Source organism: Humulus lupulus, chromosome 6 (assembly GCF_963169125.1).
Source record: "Humulus lupulus chromosome 6, drHumLupu1.1, whole genome shotgun sequence".
NCBI lineage: Eukaryota > Viridiplantae > Streptophyta > Magnoliopsida > Rosales > Cannabaceae > Humulus > Humulus lupulus.
Window position 1 is genome coordinate 222,870,284 of NC_084798.1, and position 20,172 is coordinate 222,890,455.

Here is a 20,172-nt window from a genome sequence, read left to right on the forward strand (position 1 = left end):
CCGAATGCTGCCCAGGATCCTCCTGCCCCTCATGCGTCTTAATCTTTATTAACTATTTTCCTTTCTTTTCGAACACACGACCCACGGGTCGTGATGTAAAGACAATAGTTTTCTTTTTAAACTTTGCTGCACGGGCAGTAAATCTTTTTTGTTTGAACAGTTACATCGAAGCAGCAATGCTTGTGGTGTAAAAGCTTAACTCCTGGTGCTATAATATTTTTACTTATTATAACATTTGTCTGTATGACCGAACTTAGCATAGTACTTTGGCATAGTTTTAACAAAACGTAAATTTTGAAAAATACTCTAAGTACTGTAGTATGCTTTCACTTATTTTGTTCATGTGTTTACATACCTTGCGAGTATGCTTTGCTATCGATGTGCCTTATATGCCCCCCAAGTGATCAAGGAGCTTTAGGTCCTTGGTCACTTGCCTTGACCATAACCTGTTCGAACGCTCCTGTTCGTAATCAAACTTATACTTGTAATATAGCAAAACAACACACGTAATGAACAAATACTTGTAAATATAAATTCACAAAGGTTGGAAAGAATGACTGGCTGAGCACAGTCCCTTATAATCTCGTATTAAAAATGGACTAAACATGTCTTTACGAGTGATTCTGAAATAGAATCTTACATATACGAGCAGTTAGCCATACATCGTGGCTAACCCTCTTTGCAAAACTTGTAAAAATTAAAAGAGAAATTTAAACAAGCCAGTCCTTTAAGAAGGGTTGTTCATTGATAATACTTACGCAGGTGTTCTCCATTCCAATAACGCGGAACGAGATCTCCGTTTAAGCGTGCAAGTTTGTAGGTGCCTGGGTGAAGGACTTCTTCAATCTGGTAAGGCCCTTCCCAGTTAGGTCGGAGTACGCCAGCAGTGGGGTCGCGGGTATTTAAGAAAACTCGTCGTAGCACCAAATCTCCGACGTTGAATTTTCTTTCTTTAACTTTGGAGTTAAAGTACCGGACGACTTTTTGCTGGTAAGCAGCAACTCGGAGTTGAGATTTTTCTCTTATCTCATCGATCGAGTCTAAGGACTCCATCATCAACTGGTTGTTCGCGTCCTGGTCGTAAGTCAAACGCCGATGTGAGGGGGGATCTAACTCGACAGGTAAGATTGCCTCATATCCGTAGGCTAGAGAAAATGGGGTATGCCCTGTCGCTGTTCGATGAGATGTTCTATACGACCAGAGGACTTCAGGCAGCTGTTCTGGCCATGCTCCTTTAGCTTCTTCAAGTCATTTTTTCAGGGTGTCCTTGAGAGTTTTGTTTACAGCCTCGACTTGCCCATTTGCTTGGGGGTGTGCGACTGAAGAAAAGCTCTTAATAACTCCATGCCTCTCGCAGAAATCGGTGAACAGGTCGCTATCAAATTGGGTCCCGTTGTCTGAAACTATCTTCCTGGGCAATCCATACCGGCATACAATGTTCTTGATGACGAAGTCAAGAACCTTTTTGGTTGTGATGGTTGCGAGTGGTTCAGCTTCGGCCCATTTTGTGAAATAATCGACTGCCATAACTGCGTACTTTACTCCTCCTTTTCCGGTTGGCAGTGATCCAATCAAGTCTATTCCCCATATTGCGAAAGGCCACGGGCTCTGCATCTGCTTTAGCTCGTTTGGAGCTGCTCGTGGGATCTTGGAGAACCTTTGACATTTATCGCATCTTCGTACGTACTCCATTGAATCCTCGTTCATCGTTGGCTAGAAGTAGCCTTGTCTTAGAACTTTTTTCGCCAAACTCTGCCCCCCAGCGTGATCCCCGCAGAAGCCTTCATGCACCTCTTTCATGAGTTCCTTAGCTTTTTCTGATGTAATGCATCTGAGTAGTGGCATTGAATATCCTCTTCGGTACATAACACCGTCGAGCAGTATGTACCTAGCCGTCCGCCTTTGCAGAGTTCTGGCCTTGTTTCTATCTGCTGGCAATGTTCCATTTGTCAGATACTCCATGTAAGGCGTCATCCACGTATCTTCTGCGCGAATCTCCATATTGGCTTCGACCACTTCAATGCTTGGCTTACTCAATCTTTCTACAGGGACTATGTTTAAGGTGTCAGCATCCTTCGCACTTGCGAGTTTAGCTAAGGCATTTGCATTGGAGTTTTGGTCTCGCGGGATTTGCTGGAGGGTGTACTTTGTGAACTGGGCTAGCGCATCTTTCATTTTATTAAGGTAGGCCATCATCTTTAACCCTCGCGCTTGATATTCTCCCAGGACTTGATTCACGACCAGCTGGGAGTCACTGTAAATATCGATCGTTTTGATGCTCATGTCCTGGCCATTCTCAGTCCAGCGAGGAGCGCTTCGTATTCTGCTTCATTGTTCGATGCTGCGAAGTCAAACCTGATTGCGCAGTGAAATCGATGCCCTTCGGGCGTTATCAATATCACTCATGCTCCAGCGTGGGATTCATTGGATGAACCATCCGTGAATAGTTTCCACGAAGGAGTCTCGTCTTGAGGCATTGGCGCTTCAGGCTGTTTGCATAGCTCACTGTTGGGGAGTTCGGTGAACTCCGCAATAAAATCAGCCAAGGCTTGCCCTTTTATTGCTGCTCGTGGTGAATAAGTTACATCGAACTGTCCTAATTCGACCGCCCATTTTAATAGCCGTCCATCCGCCTCAGGTTTTTGGAGGACCTGCCGAAGGGGCTGGTCGGTCAGAACTGTGATAGGATGGGCTTGGAAGTACGGATGCAACTTTATGGCAGCTAGAATTAAGCAATATGCTAACCTCTCGATTGGTGGATATTTCAATTCTGCTCCGATAAGCCTTTTGCTGACATAGTAAACAGCTTTCTGTACGCCTTCTTCCTCCCGTATTAATACCGCACTAGCAGCAACTTCGGTAATTGCCAGATAAATATACAAAGTCTCTCCTTCGATTGGTTTTGATAGGATGGGAGGTTGCGACATATGAGCTTTTAAGGCCTTGAATGCCTGCTCGCAGTCATCCGTCCATTCAAACTTCTTATTCCCCCTGAGTAGATTGAAGAATGGAACGCACTTGTCAGTTGATTTTGAGATAAATCTACTTAGGGCAGCGATCCTTCCGGTCAGGCTTTGTACATCCTTGATTTTCTTCGGCGACTTCATGTCGATCAGGGCTTTTATCTTGTCAGGGTTGGCCTCGATTCCTCTTGAATTTACTATAAACCCCAAAAACTTCCCTGATCCGACTCCAAAGGAGCATTTGAGGGGGTTCAATTTCATCTGATACCTGTTCAACACATCAAAGCATCCCTTCAAATCCCTCACATGTCCTTCTGCCTTCTTGGACTTTACAAGCATGTCATCCACATATACCTCCATGCTTACCCCAATCAGCTCCTTGAACATGTGGTTGGCCAGTCGCTGGTAGGTCGCACCTGCGTTTTTCAGTCCGAAGGGCATCACTTTGTAACAATATAAGCCCGTATCGGTCCGAAAGCTGGTGTGATCCTCGTCAGGGGGATGCATGCTGATCTGGTTGTATCCCGAATATGCGTCCATGAACGAGAGGATCTCATGTCCTACAGTTGCATCGACTAGCTGGTCGATCCTCGGGAGTGGGAAGCAATCTTTTGGGCAGGCTTTATTGAGGTCTGTAAAATCCACACAGGTCCGCCACTTGCCGTTAGGCTTGGGGACCAGCACCGGATTCGAGACCCACGATGGATAAAACGCTACCCTGATGAACCCATTTTCTTTAAGTCTTTCGACTTCTTCTTTTAAGGCTTTTGATCTGTCTTTATCGTGTAGCCTTCTTTTTTGTTGCACCGGTGGAAAGGCTTTGTTTATGTTTAGGACATGGATGATTACTGCTGGGTCTATACCAACCATGTCTTTATGCGACCAGGCGAAGACTTCCTGGTTCTCTTGCAAGAATTTCACGAGTGCCTGCTTTGTGGTAGGCTCTAAACTCTTCCCAACCCTCACAACTCTGGCCGGGTCTTTTTCATCAAGTTGGACCTCTTCCAGGTCCTCGACGGGTCCAACATTTTCTTCAAAATCCCCAAAGCGAGGATCCAAATTTATATCCTCACTTTGGGCAACGCCCTATTTGGTGACGTTACCACCTGATTGGGCTTGTCTGTCTTCTGCCATCTGCAATCGGTCTGGGGTAGCGCTCCTCGATGCTCCACTCTTTGCCTTTGTGATCGAAGTGTTATAGCACTCCCGGGCTTCCCTTTGGTTTCCTAAGACGCATCCTACTCTTGCGTTTGTTGGAAACTTCATGGCTAGGTGCAACATGGAGATGACGGCCCTTAGATCAACCAGTACGGGTCTTCCAACAACGGCGTTATATGCTGAAGGACAATCGACCACTACAAAAGTGGTGAGTAATGTCCTTGAGGCAGGCGTTGTACCCGTGGTTACTGGGAGTTTGATCATTTCGGCTGGGGCGAGTCCTTCTCCAGAGAAGCCGTATATGGTTTGATTGCAGGGCTCCAAGTCTTTTACGGACAACTTCATGCGTTCCAGTGTTGACTTATACAAGATGTTCACTGAACTTCCTGTATCGACCAGTACTCTTTTTACCATCATATTGGCCATCTGGATATCTATGACCAGCGGATCGGAATGTGGGAACCGGACGTGTTGGGCATCACCTTCAGAGAAGTTTATCCTGAACTCCTCTTAGCGAGCCTTTTTCGGCGCAAGGTCCTCCACAGTCATCATCTCGATGTCCTGGTCGTGGCGCAGAGTCCGAGCATATCGTTCTCTAGCCTTTCCGCTATTTCCCGCGAGGTGCGGGCCTCCACAGATGGTTAAGAGTGTTCCGGCTACGGTGGCAGGCTGTAACGGTGGCGAGCGTTGGCGTGTGGACGTCTGCTCGTTGCCACCTGGAGCTTCTCGTTGGGAAGTTCCCGAGGCCCGTACGTACCTTCTCAAGTGTCCTTGTCTAATAAGGAACTCGATTTAATCTTTTAACTGGTTGCATTCATTGGTGTCATGTCCGTAGTCGTTATGGTAACGACAGAACTTGGTAATGTCTCTTTTCGAAATGTCTTTTCGAATGGGCCCAGGTTTCTTGTAAGGCACACTGGAGCTTGTGGCCTGGTAAACCTCTCCCCGGGACTCGATGAGGGCAGTGTAGTTAGTGAACCTAGGTTCATAACGATTACCCTTGGCTCGTTTATTGTCAGAGGTGGAAGGCTCATTGTGCGGACGTTTTCCACCGTTCTTGCCATTACCATTATTGCGCTTGTCGCCTTTTTGCCGTTGCCATCAGGTTTGGAACCGTTGGAGGCTTTGGCGGGTTCAGCAGCCTTCTTACCCTTGTTCGAGGGTTTTCCATCATCAGCAATGGCCTCTTCGAGCTTGATATACCGATCAGCTCGGTCCAAGAACTCCTGGGTAGTTCTAACCCCACAACAAGGAAAAGGGGCTTTTACTTCGGTTTTTAAGCTTGATTTACTTCGGTTTTCGCTAAAATTCGCAACCGAAGTAGTTCGGAGCGAAGTAAAAACTAGCTAAAAACCGAAGTAGAATCCCCACTTTCTACTTCGGTTTTTACCTAATAACCGAAGTAGAAAGTGTATATACGCTAGCATCCTGGGCACTTTCTACTTCGGTTTTTAGGTAAAACCGAAGTAGAAAGTGGAGATTCTACTTCGGTTTTTAGGTAAAACCGAAGTAAAATGTACACTTTCTACTTCGGTTTTACCTATGAACCGAAGTAAAAGGGGACTTTCTACTTCGGTTCTTAGGTAAAACCGAAGTAGAAAGTGTACATTTTACTTCGGTTTTACCTAAAAACCAAAGTAGAGAGTGCCCGCATTTTTTATTTAATATATGTTTCTAATTATTTTTAAATGGATGGTTTCTATTTTTATATAAATATATATATATATATTTTGGCCTGATTTTATTTAATTGATCTAATTAATATTTTTTTTTTTGGCCTAATTATTTTTCAACAATTTAATTATATAATATTACAATTATATATATTTTTACAATTGAAATTGGTTAAGAATTTTTTTTGAATAAATATATGATAACTTTTATTAATAAAAAATGTTGTACATAAACATATAAAATACAAGTACTTAAGTAAGATAACTAGCCTTAACATTAATACATTTACAAAAGACTAAACTTACAACTAAACAAAAATAGGCTTACTGATAAATGTATGGTATCAATTTGGCTAACCATTCGTGTTGGATTGGCAAGAGGTCTGCAATCTCACAATATTGTGTCTTCCCACCAAACTGTAAAATTAATAAATATAAATTAATTTCATAGATTATCGATAGCAAATAAATTATAAAAAATGAACTTACTCTTTCTTTTAGGGTAGTCATTGCATTTGATGCCCGTACAAAATCTCTAATGTACTTCAAGACATAAAAACCACATTCATGACTTTGTGGTTGTCTTGGACATGTAACATTGAATATCTTTGTGGGATTGCCGAGTAATGCATTGGAAGAAGCTCTATAATATGCACTATTTAAAAAGAAAATTATTAACAAAAGTTATTAAAATGTAGTAACATGTAATATTTGTTGCATATTAAGAAATATTTTAAAAAATTTAAAACTTACCTCATTATCATTGAATCAATTTCTTCTGGACGTTTGTGTGATTTCAATGGATCTAAGAACACGATTTTTCCTTTTGGCATAGCAATCACCAACATCCAATGTTCCCTAAAATAAGAAGTGTATGCTAAGTAAAATAATTAAATTTTTAATATATGACTAATCAAATAAAATTTTTTTACACTATTTCTTACCGTATGTTCCAAGGTATAAAGTAAAGTTGACCAACTCTATCCATGGTCATCAACCAATTCGCCAAGTCAATGGTTGATCGCTCTACATCGTTAACATTATTAATGCTAAGACGTTCAATGTCATAAAACTTGTAATAGACACGCTGATTTGGAAATAGAGACTCCCAAATGCATCTGCAAAATTTTCTTTAGTGTTAAATATTTTGAAAAATTTCGGCAGAGTTTCCCCTATAAATAGGACTTCCCAAACCTGTAAACATTCAATGTCTATGAAAATTTTCAACAGATCACAGAGCAGTACTCATAACTGATTCTAAATTCCTATCATTCCAAAGAATTAGTTTAAGGGATACCTTAATCCGAATATCATTGCTGAGCCTCCAATCATATGCAAGGTAGCAACTTGTTCCACATCCTCTGAAGTTAGGAATATTGACTCGCGATTCATGAATGTTGGGTCCACTGGAATGGAGACGACTGAGTTTATTCCCTTAACTCTGCAAAATTCTCTCACCATAAACTGAAGGCTAACATGGATGCGATTCATGATGTGATCGGCAAATGGTTGGCCTTCGGTCAGAGTGTTTTCTGGATTGATGTGAGACCCAGCTGATGACAGATGCGGGCTAGTCATAGGAGGTTTTGACATATCCTTGGATGAACTTTTTGACATAGGAGGTTTCTTTCTTAGAGGACCCTACACAACATCAAGTTAAAATAATATTAAAATACTGGACCAACAAATATTTTAATAGGTAACAAATTAAAGAATTTGTTTATACCTGGTCAGTCATAATTAAATCTTTTGGCCAAGGAAGAAATGTGTCATAAGTATCTCGAACATATTGTATCTCCCCAATAGAACATGGGATTTCAGCATCCTCTTGTAACATTTTGGTGACTCGCACCCTCGCATATTCGTCTGTCAGTTGAACACCATGAATAGTCAGTGGACCCACCCCATCAATGATAACACCCTCTGCCACCACATTATGAATATTATCCGAACAAAGTAACACATCCTGCATGTACGGTGTGTCATCCTGCATGTGCGGTGTGTGGTATTCTTCGTCGCTCTGCTCGTCATCATTGTCGTGTTCATCCATATCATCTAACCCACCTGCTTGTTTAGCTTTTTCCTCCTCTAAAGCTTTAAGTTCTGCTTTGAGCCTCGCAATTTCTGCATCTTTCTTACTAACAACATCAGCCATTTCTGTTGCTATTTTTGGTTTTCTTCCAAAGACGGACGAAATCTTCGCAAACGACCTACAATAATCAACCAAATTTATTTTAAAACTAAAATATTATAGAATTAAGTTAAATGCAACAAATAAAAAATAATATCATACCCAAGTGCTCTAACACGCCCTGGGTGCTCAGGTGTCCCTAAAGCTTGCGTTAATATGTCATTCCGACCCTTTGCAATGATTTCTCCACTACTAACTTTTTCTTTCAGCTCATTCTGTGGAACAAAACAATGGTCACTTATATTAGTGACTTATAAGAACTTTATCATTCCTAAATTACTTTAAAATACTTGCTTGAAACCACTTACAATTCTTGCTTCAATTTGTTTGTCCAAATCTGTAACAAGAACCTTCCTCTTTTCTCGTGCTCTTATCCATACTTGGTACCGTTCTACATCTGCCACACCTAGTTCAGTTTTCTACAACATACAACAATTAATTAAAGTTGGTGAGTGCAATATTCTTCATAACAAGTTGACAGTTATAAAATAGTGATGCGAATTACTTACCAGGTCCTCTCTAACATTGGCAAGCCCTCTACGAGATGTACGATGCCTCGAAGTATATTTGAGAGATCTTTCACGTTGTGCTTCCCGCAAAGCCTACATTAAATAGGTAACAATAAGTTTTTAAGCAATTATTAGTATTTCAAAACTAATAAATCATATACATAATAGATATACACAATAGTACCATAAACTCAGGAGATAAACGGTGGCTAACAAATGTCCTCCAATCTTCTAGGTCAAGTTCTGGATATTTCTTAGGAAGGATTTGGAGTTCATCTATCAGACCGTCTTCTGCCAAAGGGTAGATGTAGTCACTAGTGATGTTGGTCTTAAAATCTCTCATCATTCTTCCCGCACTTTTCATTAATTCTGGTTTCCAATTTTCTGGAATGTTAAAGGCACCCTGAAATAGAAATAAAATGATTAATGAAATGCAAAGTAATTCATGAAAATGATCAATATATTAAAGTAATTAAAATATTCATAAAATATTTTCTTACATATACATCCTCCCATATTCTATTCTTCAATTCTTGTGGGACTTGTCTCCAATCCTTATAATTGAGAGAGACCGTTCTCCTAGTTTTAACTCCAAGTACGATTGCATCTCACTATATGCTTTCCCTATAGGTTGACCTTTATCATTAAACTGAATATTTCTCTTTATTTCCTTAGCTTTTTGATTATTGATATTGTTCTTCTTTGTTGGGCCTCGCCTATTTGGTGTGTTCTCCCCTTCAGAAATTGTCATCTGCACATAAACAAGAATTAACGTTACAATTATGACATAAATAAATACATATTTAACATAAAAATGAATACATTACTCACTGGACACATTTTCTTTTCTTTTTTCTTTTCTTGGTTGATCCACAATCTACCCATATTCCGTCTCTAATATCATTTCTAATATATTCCCCATCATCATCAACTTCATGGAAATCATGGATTTTCTCAACTTGCTCATGTATTGGTTGTCCAACAATAAAATTGTCATGGAACAAATCATCGTTTTCTTCGTCATTTTCATCTTCTATAAACTACCTTTCTGGGGTTCGTAAAACAACTGACCATTTATCATCAGCAGGATCAGTTATGTAAAACACTTGTTTTGCTTGGGTAGCCATGATGAAAGGATCATTCTTGTGACCTTTCTTACTTAAATCAACCAAAGTGAATCCAAGTTCATCAATTCTAACCCCAACATTGTTGTCCACCCAAGAACACTTGAGCAGAGGAATTTGAAATAAGGAATAATCAAGCTCCCATATTTCTTCAACAACCCCATAATATGCCATAGTACCAGCAACTGGATTATTGTCTTTTGCACTAGCGAAATGCACTGCTTCTGCTACAATACTTACTCCACTATTTTGAACCATTCGAGCATCATCTCGTGACTTTGTGTGAAATCGTTTTCCTCCAACAATGTAAGCATTGTGCTTTATTACATGAACACTTGGTCCAAATGATATGCGTTTTAACTCCGTCGACACTCCATGGTTTTCTTCTCCCAACCTTGCTAGAATAATATTTTTCAACCATCGACTAAATGTTTTATTGTGCTCATCTATAATCCATTTCTGTTTATTTTTAACCTTGTTGGGAATCATTGATTGTAATAACTCCATGTGCTCACTACAATACAAAATTGTACATAACCAACCAAGGAGGATCATGAACTTCCTTTTCATCACCAACCAAGGAGGAAGATTGTACATAACCAGGAAGACATGCCATGAACTATGCCTACTACTAAGAGATCTATGCGGGTTTACTCCATCAGCAGCTAAACCAAGACGAAGATGTCTTGGTTCATTTTTGAATTCTGGATTGATATAATCTACCTTCTTCCAGGCCTGTGAATCTGCAGGATGCCGGAGTTTACCATCTTTCACTCGTCCAGTCTCATGCCATATTAAGTTCTTAGAGTGTTCTACACTTCGATATAATCGCTTCAGCCGCGAAATCAAAGGTAAGTACCATAGCACTTTCTGAGGAATAAGTTTCCTAATCTCTTTACTTTTGTTAGGTTTGTACCGTGATAAACCACATTCTGGGCAAGCGTCCATGTCTGCATACTCCTTACGATATAAAATACAATCATTCGGACATGCATGAATCTTCTCATACTTCAACCCTATCAAACTTAATGTTTTCTTTACTTCATATGTAGACTCCGGAAAACAATTTTCTAGCGGAAAAATCTCCTTGAAAGCAGCTAAAAATTGACTGAAACACTTATCACTAACTCTATTTTCTGCTTTTATGTTATAAAATTTAACCATTGTGGGCAATCTTAGTTTATTGCAACCACTAAACAATTGTCTGTCTGCATCTCTAACCATACTATCAAATTTTTCTGGATTATGAAAAAACTCTTCTTGTGCTTCATCAAGCAATTCTATAGGATGATCATCAAAATCATTACTCTCAAAATCATCTACACCTCGCCTACCTAATGGATATGGGTCATCATTTAATAATTCTCCATGCCAATACCATTTACTATAACTCATATCAAATCCCCGACAAAATACATGATCCTTTATCATGGTAATATTCCCCTTTACTCCATTACCACAATCGATACAAGGACAACGGATTTTTTGTGGATCACTACAATTCTTTAGGCAAAACTCTAAAAATTTGTTGAATCCATCTTGAAATTGTGATGTTTCTCTCCTCTCAAGCATCCATGATTTATCCATACTAATAACAATATTCAATTCCTAATAAGTTAGAAAAAAAACTTATATTAGGTTCTAGTCTTATAATTTTTTTAAAAAATTCGGCAGAGTATCCTCTGTTTCTATAGCATACCGTAATTTCATAATTACCTATAAAATCAATACAAACAAACACAATAATCAAGCATATATGAATCCATCATTATTAGGTTCTAGTCTTATAAATTTTTTAAAAAATTCGGCAGAGTATCCTCTGTTTCTATAGCATACCGTAATTTAAAAATTACCTATAAAACCATTTAAAACAAACACAATAATCAAGCATAGATGAATCTATCATTATTAGTTTCTAGTCTTATAAATTTTTTTAAAAATTCGGCAGAGTATCCTCTGTTTCTATAGCATACCGCAATTTCAAAATTTCCTATAACAACAATACAAACAAACAAAATAATCAAGCATAAATCAATCCATCCTTATATCACCACAGCACGCAAATTTCCCAGAGCCTACTTCACTAATTTTCAAACATAACTTTCACTAAATCTAATATGCATGATTACATTAGTCTTATCTTTATACATAAATCTTATAGTAATATAAATACAAAAAATAACTAACCTTCAATATTAATCTTCAATGCACCCGAAATGAACAACAAAGTTCACCACTCAATCAACGACCCTACTAAAACATTACATAATTAGTAAACTACATAATTAATTATCAAATCAATAAATAAAAAAAATCAAACTAGTTAATGAAACTAATGAACAACACTTTGATCATCTTCAAGTTATTTTTTTTCAAATATTTAAAAAACAAATTTATCTATTGTAAAAATTTCTAAAACTAACTAATATGCATATATATATATTTATAATAAACCTAATTTTTATCACATTATTTAAACTAACAAAATAAACAAATAATTATAAAAATTAATAAAATATTAATTATATTAATTTTAAATTCGGAATAATAAAAAAAATTAAAAAAAACATGGAAAATTAAAAAATTATCATCAAAACCACATTTTAGTAATCTATACCTGTTTTGAAGCTCAAAATCCCCTTGCAATGTCAAAAATCCGGCCAAAATCCGGCAATAAACACCACTTTCAAATGGAGAAAAAACCCACGGCCAAATGCCTTTTTTTCTCTAAAAAACAAAAAAAAAAAAGGATTTTTGGACTATATTTCGGTTTATAGTGTAGAAATATTGCAAGAAATGAAGAAAAAACAAAAAAAAAAGGCTTGGAGAATCAAAATGGGTGTTGGCTCACGGTGGTTAATGGAGGTTTTGGGGGTTTCTTTTTGCACAGACGGGAAAGGGGTTTTGAGAAGATGACCGTTCGGGTCTAGGGAAGGGCCATATAAAGGACTTTTAACTTCGGTTTTTGGTAAAAACCGAAGTAGAAAGTGGACTTTCCACTTTGGTTTTTACCAAAAAACCGAAGTTAAAGGTCCTTAAGTTATACCCGTTGGAGACTTTTAACTTCGGTTTTTTGGTAAAAACCGAAGTGGAAAGTCCACTTTCTACTTCGGTTTTTACCAAAAAACCGAAGTTAAAAGTGTACAAGGGCCGCGTTTGGTTTGGCCAGTTTTTTGCATTTTTACTACTTCTAAACATAATATAAGGGCTTGTGCAAACAAACACGGCCCTCTCCACTATGAATTTTTCACTTCGTTTTTTTAAAAAAGCGAAGTAGTAAGTAATTTTTTTCAGAGCGCCAATTTGAAATGCGAAGTAAAAGAGTTTGAAAACGTTTTTACTTCGCTTTTTTTGTATGCTCACTATAAAAACCGAAGTAAAAACCTATATTTCTAGTAGTGCCCCGTCTTTTCGGAGACTCTTCCATAGAGGAGAACGGCGCCTCACTCCTGCGGTTATAGCCATCATCTTTCCTTCGTCTCCGACGGTCTTTGCTCCAGCTGCTGCTCGCATAAAGCGCTGGATGTAGTCCTTTAGGGATTCTCCATCCTGCTGGCGGATTTCAACCAGCTGGTTTCCTTCGGTTGGGTGCACACGACCCGCATAGAATTGACCGTAGAACTCCCTCACGAACATTTCCCAGGAAACTATGCTTGCAGGGGGGAATTTAAAGAACCACTCCTGTGCTGCTTCAGAAAGTGTTGCAGGGAAGATCCTGCACCGAGGGTCTTCAGACACTTTCTGAATGTCCATCTGAATTTCAAATTTATTCACATGTGAGACTGGGTCCCCATATCCATCAAAGTTCGGGAGAGTAGGCATTTTGAACTTGCTGGGAGTTTCGGCATTAGCTATCCTCTGGACGAAAGGGGTACCTTTCCTCCTGTCGTGATCGATGTAAGAAGTCCTTCCTCCGACCAGCTGCTGCATAGCCTGATTGAGTGCGTCTATCTGGGCTTGCACTGCAGCAGGAATTGTGGTGGCCTCTGTGGCTGGGGGGATGTTCTCGCCGTGCCTTTCTCGACGATCGTTGAGTACATCTCTCAGATCCTCCTCTCTTCTCCGTTGCTCGCTACCTCCGAGCCGGTTGAAGACATTATTTTGTTTAGGTTGCCCCCTAGCTTCTTGTCTATTCGGTTGGTCACCTTGAGGTACTTGGCTCCTGCTTTTACCTCCATTTCCGTTTCTCCCATCAGCATTGCCCTTGCCTGAGTCAACCTCATTGTACCCATGACCATCTCTGAACCTTGATTGGCTGTGGTGAGACTGACTGTTCCCTCTGTGACCGTCTCTGGCAGAAACACCTCGAGCGTTAGAGGGTGGCCTGCGCTGGTCGCGGTATCCCCGTGCATCGTTATGCCGTGGGGGTCCACGGACCGCAGAGCCTAATTCCGAGTCCCTCCTGTTACCAGGAGGGTGGTGACCTCTGTTCGCTTGGTTTGGCCCATCATTTTCATGGCGTCTAGGACTACGAGGCTGACGCTCGGCCCTATTCTGCCTTTGCTGCGGGGGATTACCCTGAGCAGCCTGGGATGGTGGATTTGCCTCGGGGTCCAGTGGGACTTCGTCATGGGGCATCTGAGGCTGCTCGGGCCTTTGCGGACTTGAAGGATGGATTGGTGGGCTAGGATTGGGACCCTTCTGAGGTGGCCCATTTCCAGGTTGGTTAGGCTGCGAGGCAGGTGTGGCCTGATTTCTAGCCAACAGCAAGGCTGCTTCGAGGGCTGCCATGGCCTCAGTCTGGCGGCGGTCCACCTCCGCTTGTCTCTCGCTCAACTCTGCCCGCTGACGGTCAAGCTCCTGCTGCTGTCGCGCCATAACTTCTGCGGCAGTCTCTTGATTGGCCCTCAGACTAGCCAATTCTTCTTGCAACACGCCCAGGGTGCTCTTCAGTGTCGCATTGTCCATTTCCTCCTCTTCAAAATCTAGTTGCGGCTCATCTTCCGCCATGCTTGCGGGTGGAGGAGGAGGTGGCGGATTCGACGGTGCAGCGGCGGCAGTCTGGCCAGCTTTCCTTCCTGCTTTCACCATTAGTTTTCTTAACAACAATGAATCGTCCTCTCAACGAAAGCACCAGAATGTTGACCCACGATTTGGCCAACTGACACAGAGTCAAAATATGAACGATATGGACGAATGTAAAGAGAATAATGTAATGACGAAAGTAAAGAAAACACAGTAATTTATAGTGGTTCGGCCCCAGGATTTGGTAATGACCTACGTCCACTCAGAATTATATTGATATGAAATCAGAAGTATGATCAGAGAACTTGGGTTCAATGAGTTTCAACACTTCTCACAAAACAATACAAATTTACTAGAAGAAATTCTATATCTCTATGATTCAGCTGCCCAAAAGTCCCTTCCCTTGAGCTATATCTTGCTGTTTATAGGCTCATGGAGGGTTACAAAATATTTTACGGATATTATCCCCCGAATAATGGGATATCCAGAAGATTGCGTGAGATAAATTCGGGATTCACAAAGATCTTCCCATAAATGTTGCCTTGCCAGCGGAACCATCGACCAGACTGGTCGTGGGAAAAACAGGCTTGTCCTGCTTCTGCTGTGTCTCCTGGTCGATACTCTAGCAAACGCCATCCAGGTATCAGCCACGTGTCAAGAGATTATCCGCCACGTCACAAATGCTAATTTATTGGATAACAATCATTATTTAAATCCTTTATCAAATTAATTATTCATAATTTGAACCTTGATTTAAACTTATTTATTAATTTAGATACCAATTTATCTTAATTAATAAATCTACCATGATTTCTCTTTTCTTCTAAAAAATACACAGCTCTGTGAAACTATCCAAAATTTACCTAGTCAACTTTGATAATTAAATCAATTAATTGAGACTATCTAGATAATTTTATCCAACGTACAATTGGGACCATGGGACTATGAAATCAAGCTCCAATAAGTTATCATAAATCTAACAAATAAATTTACTAACTTATTAATTCCTCGTGACTCCACTATAGACTCGGAATTGCACTCTTGAATTCATAGAACGCTCTATAACAAATATAGATACACTAGTAATTATCCATTGTTACAACCATAATTGTCACTCAATCCTCTATAGACGGTCTACAATGAGATAGGACTAAAATACCATTTTACCCCTCATTATATGTTATCCTTAAAACACTTAGTTCTTTGTAAATGATATTTCAGTAAACTAATTTCATTACTGAAATGAGATCTCTATCATTTAACACCTTGAACCAAACTAAAAGGAAACCATCGTTTCACTTCTTTATCATAAGCTATAGATGTTCATATCTATGATTAACACTCCCACTCAATTATACTACCGAGTTCCCAAGATGTAAGTATGGGCTAGTTCGTAGGGTAAGCTGGTAATGAACAATTCAAAGAACTCAAATAATACAATCAGTTAGAATACTAACCACTCAGAATTGAGATTGAATTGACCTATGGTCAACTATATGATATGACTAGAATAGATAATAACGGTATGTTTACTTATCTTATCAACTGTCAATATCGGTCCAGTCCGATGTAACAAATACATCTGATCTAATCTACTTTGCTAATGTTCTGGAAAGAACATAACACTGTAATGTGTAAGTAGATCATATCGTAGATTGGCAAGTCAATGTAAATCCTGTGCACTGACTAATCTTAGGACTAACTTATTTTGAACATATAATCATATTTATATTCTACTGTGATTACGTCACTATAAATAAGATTAGTCATATGCTCGGGATTTAATAGAAGTTTATATTAAACAAATAATCATGAAAATAAAACATGTGAACAAAGTGATTGACCAAGTCAAAAAATGATTTCTATTCTTTTATTGATAATAAAATGTAGAGTCAAAGAACTTTACTTAGCTAATTGTTTAGTAGTATTATAGTATGTTTAGTATTATCTTTGTAACTGTGGATTTTTGGTTCAGACCGGGAATTATTTAGACACTCATAGTAGTACTTATAGATTTTCTAAGTTTAACCTATAGTTTAAGAATATTAAGTATAACCTAAGGTTTGATTATATGACTGATAATTAAGGATTATATTTATTATACTATAAGGTTTAGATATCAACCAATAGGATTTTAAGCACATGTTATGAATGGGTAATTAAGGATTAAGTATTTTTGAGGATTAAATTAAATAAGGGTAAAGTTTGAATGTTATAGGGTCAGTAAGCAGCTTTGAATACGTTGAAGGCTTAGTCAAGGTTGTTTACTGTTAGAAAAAACTTATACAGGATCTTTATTTATTTTCATGTATATCTAATATTAAACAAATTAATACGAGATAGCCTAAAACATGTTTCTAAAATTGAATTCAAAGAGAAACAAAAATAGAATACTTACAGTATACGCAGCGGAATTAAGAGTCCTTCCTTCAGTTTCTCTAACTCTTGTATCCTCTCTGTCGCAGAGTATTATCAAGAAACTGAACCGATCTTCTATTTTCTTCACGATCTTCCAATGTATCCTTAGAACCACCTAGACTAGTGTGGGCAATTCTCAACACATGAGATAGATATAGAGAGAAGAAGAGAAAATACAAAGAAGCTTAGAAAATGACTTGTGTTTAGAGAGAATATAAGACTATCAGAAAATCTGACTTATCAAAAAAACCCTTCTTTTGACTTCTCTATAAGCACTCCTTTTATAGACTCAATTAGGCCATTTAATTTAATTAAAAAATCAATAAAATAACAGCCATTTTGAAGCCCTAGGTCGAAATTATCATGGGCTATAGGCCCGTGAAATTTCCCATTTGATTATAAGCCCATTGGACTTAAAATCAAGGCCTGTATTATTTTCTATTGATTTAATTAATTAAATAATTATTTAAATCCTTTATCAAATTAATTATTTATAATTTGAACCTTGATTTAAATTTATTTATTAATTTAGATACCAATTTATCTTAATTAATAAATCTGCCATAATTTCTCTTTTCTTCTCAAAATTACACAACTCTGTGAAACTATCAAAAATTGACCTGGTCAACTTTGATAATTCTAATTAATGATTAAATCAATTAATTGAGACTATCTAGATGATTTTATCCAAGGTACAATGGGGACCATGGGCCTATGAAATCAAGCTCCAATAAGTTATCATAAATCTAACAAATAAATTTACTAACTTATTAATTCCTCGTGACTCCACTATAGACTTGGAATTGCACTCTTGAATTCATAGAACGCTCTATAACAAATATAGATACGCTATTAATTATCCATTGTTACAACCATAATTGTCACTCAATCCTCTATAGACGGTCTACAATGAGAAAGGACTAAAATACCGTTTTACCCCTCATTGTATTTTATCCTTAAAACACTTAGTTCCTTGTAAATGATATTTCAGTAAACTAATTTAATTACTGAAATGAGATCTCTATCATTTAACACCTTGAACCAAACTAAAAGGAAACCATCGTTTCACTTCTTCATCAGAAGCTATAGATGTTCATATCTATGATTAACACTCCCACTCAATTATACTACCGAGTTCCCAAGACGTAAGTATGGGCTAGTCCGTAGGGTAAGCTGGTAACGAACAAGTCAAAGAACTCAAATAATACAATCAGTTAGAATACTAACCACTCAGAATTGAGATTGAATTGACCTATGGTCAACTATATGATATGACTAGAATAGATAATAACGGTATGTTTACTTATCTTATCAACTGTCAATATCGGTCCTGTCCGATGTAACAAATACATCCGATCTTATCTACTTTGCTAATGTTCTGGAAAGAACATAACACTGTAATGTGTAAGTAGATCATATCGTAGATTGGCAAGTCAGTGTAAATCCGGTGCACTGACTAATCTTAGGACTAACTTATTTTTGAACATATAATCATATTTATATTCCACTGTGATTACGTCACTATAAATAAGATTAGCTATATGCTCGGGATTTAATAGAAGTTTATATTAAATAAATAATCATGAAAATAAAACATGTGAGCAAAGTGATTGACCAAGTCAAAAAATGATTTCTATTCTTTTATTGATAATAAAATGAGATTACAAAGAATTTGGGTTTTAATTAGGGCATAAAACCCCAACATTTACTCCATTCAAACTTAGCTAAAAATGTGTAATTTCGTGTTTAAATATTCAGCGTGTGCCGATATATTGCAGCTATGGGGGGCGATATATCGCAGCACGTAGATACGGAAAACACGAATCGATGCACGGTCGCCTCGGGAACAATGGTCCAGGCGATATATCGCCTATAGGGGGCGATATATCGCCTCCTCCAGCATAAATTCAAACATTTTTGAATTCTTTTCCTTTCAGCCATTCAAACTTCTTCATAAGTCCAGCATCTTTTGAATGAGTCTTCAGCCTCTGCTGAACGATTATTCAAATGATTTTCACCTAAAAAGCCATTATTTTTATTCAAGTAAAATCAAGATACTTTCATTCCCAAACTCTATAAATAGGACCTAGTACCCAGCCATTATTCACCTTTTGCTCTAAGTTCAGAAGCTGCTAGTATTCAGTGAGTGTGAGAGTGTAAACACCTGGTTTGGGAAAAGCATAAGCTTAAACATCATAAGCTTATCAAACACTTTGGGAAGTGAGGTTCTATAGTATTTCGGTTGTGGTGTAATTTGATCTTGCAAGTCTTTGAGGTAACCAAAACTTTAGTTCATTTGTTTTAAGTTATTTTCCCTTCTCTTAATCTTCTACTCAGTCTCCTAACCCCATTTTATTTTGGTTAGGAAATCTTAGCTCTTGAGCACATAAGTTTTGGTAAGTGTAACTTTCAATGGTTTAGTCTTTCCATCCCTTTCATTTCATCTCTTTTCTTCTTTAGACTCACTCTTTTTAATGGTTATTAGGAGTGTTCCAAAAAGTCCCAACTCAGTCCACATATCCCGGTAACTTTGGTAAGGAAAATAGGCTAGAATCAATATGTTATATGCTTATGTTATCTTATGCTTTATGTTATTAAATGTGTTATGAATATGTATGTTTGTAGGCTTGGGCTTATGCCCTATTTGACTAACAAGACCCCAAAAAGATTATGGGCATATGCCTACTTAGCTAGTAGGACCCCACTAATCTCATGGGCATAAGCTTGTTTAGTCTATGGGACCCCAAGTAATAATGGCCATTATAATAAGTGTATGTATTAAGTGTTATGATATGTCTTTACGTTTATTATGAAATTTATGTGTATGACTATGTGTTAGATTTTCCTTGCTGGGCATTAGGCTCATTCCTTTTTGTTTTATGTGCAGGAAAATAGCTTTAGAGGCGGTAAGATTCGTGACGCTTAGAGGATGTGTATCGATGGTGAATGGAGTCAAGGGGCCGAGCGTTATTCGATTCGAGGATATAGTCTCATTTTATCTTTTATGGTTTTACATGTATTTTCCGCATTTTCTATGTAACTCTTTTCACTTTAAGTTATTTTAGTTTTAAAGACAATGGGTACCCATATCCTACTTATTTTTATGAAAGTAACCTTTGTTTCTACAAATTTATAATAAATTATGGTATTTTCGCAAATGTATGTTTTAGC

General features: G+C 38.2%; 1 protein-coding gene across 1 annotated transcript; it reads right to left on the reverse strand.

Annotated features, from left to right (window-relative positions):
* Positions 1-7,364: 7,364 nt before the first annotated feature.
* LOC133786202 (uncharacterized) lies at positions 7,365-8,891 on the reverse strand. Its single transcript, XM_062225405.1, has 6 exons — positions 8,679-8,891; positions 8,495-8,587; positions 8,294-8,404; positions 8,088-8,200; positions 7,604-8,004; positions 7,365-7,435 (listed from the first exon to the last, which is right to left on the reverse strand). The coding sequence occupies exons 1-6, from the start codon at positions 8,856-8,858 to the stop codon at positions 7,365-7,367; spliced, it is 969 nt and encodes a 322-aa protein (XP_062081389.1). The 5' UTR covers positions 8,859-8,891.
* Between the last annotated feature and the right edge of the window lie 11,281 nt (positions 8,892-20,172).

Excerpts from the sequence above, each read along its gene's own strand:
- LOC133786202 (XM_062225405.1), bottom strand. The coding sequence starts at position 8,858 with ATGAAAAGTGCGGGAAGAATGATGAGAGATTTTAAGACCAACATCACT. Across the intron at positions 8,201-8,293 it reads AACAAATTGAAGCAAGAATT|AATGAGCTGAAAGAAAAAGT; the intron begins GTAAGTGGTTTC and ends TTTGTTCCACAG. Across the intron at positions 7,436-7,603 it reads AGAGGATGCTGAAATCCCAT|GGTCCTCTAAGAAAGAAACC; the intron begins GTTCTATTGGGG and ends GATGTTGTGTAG.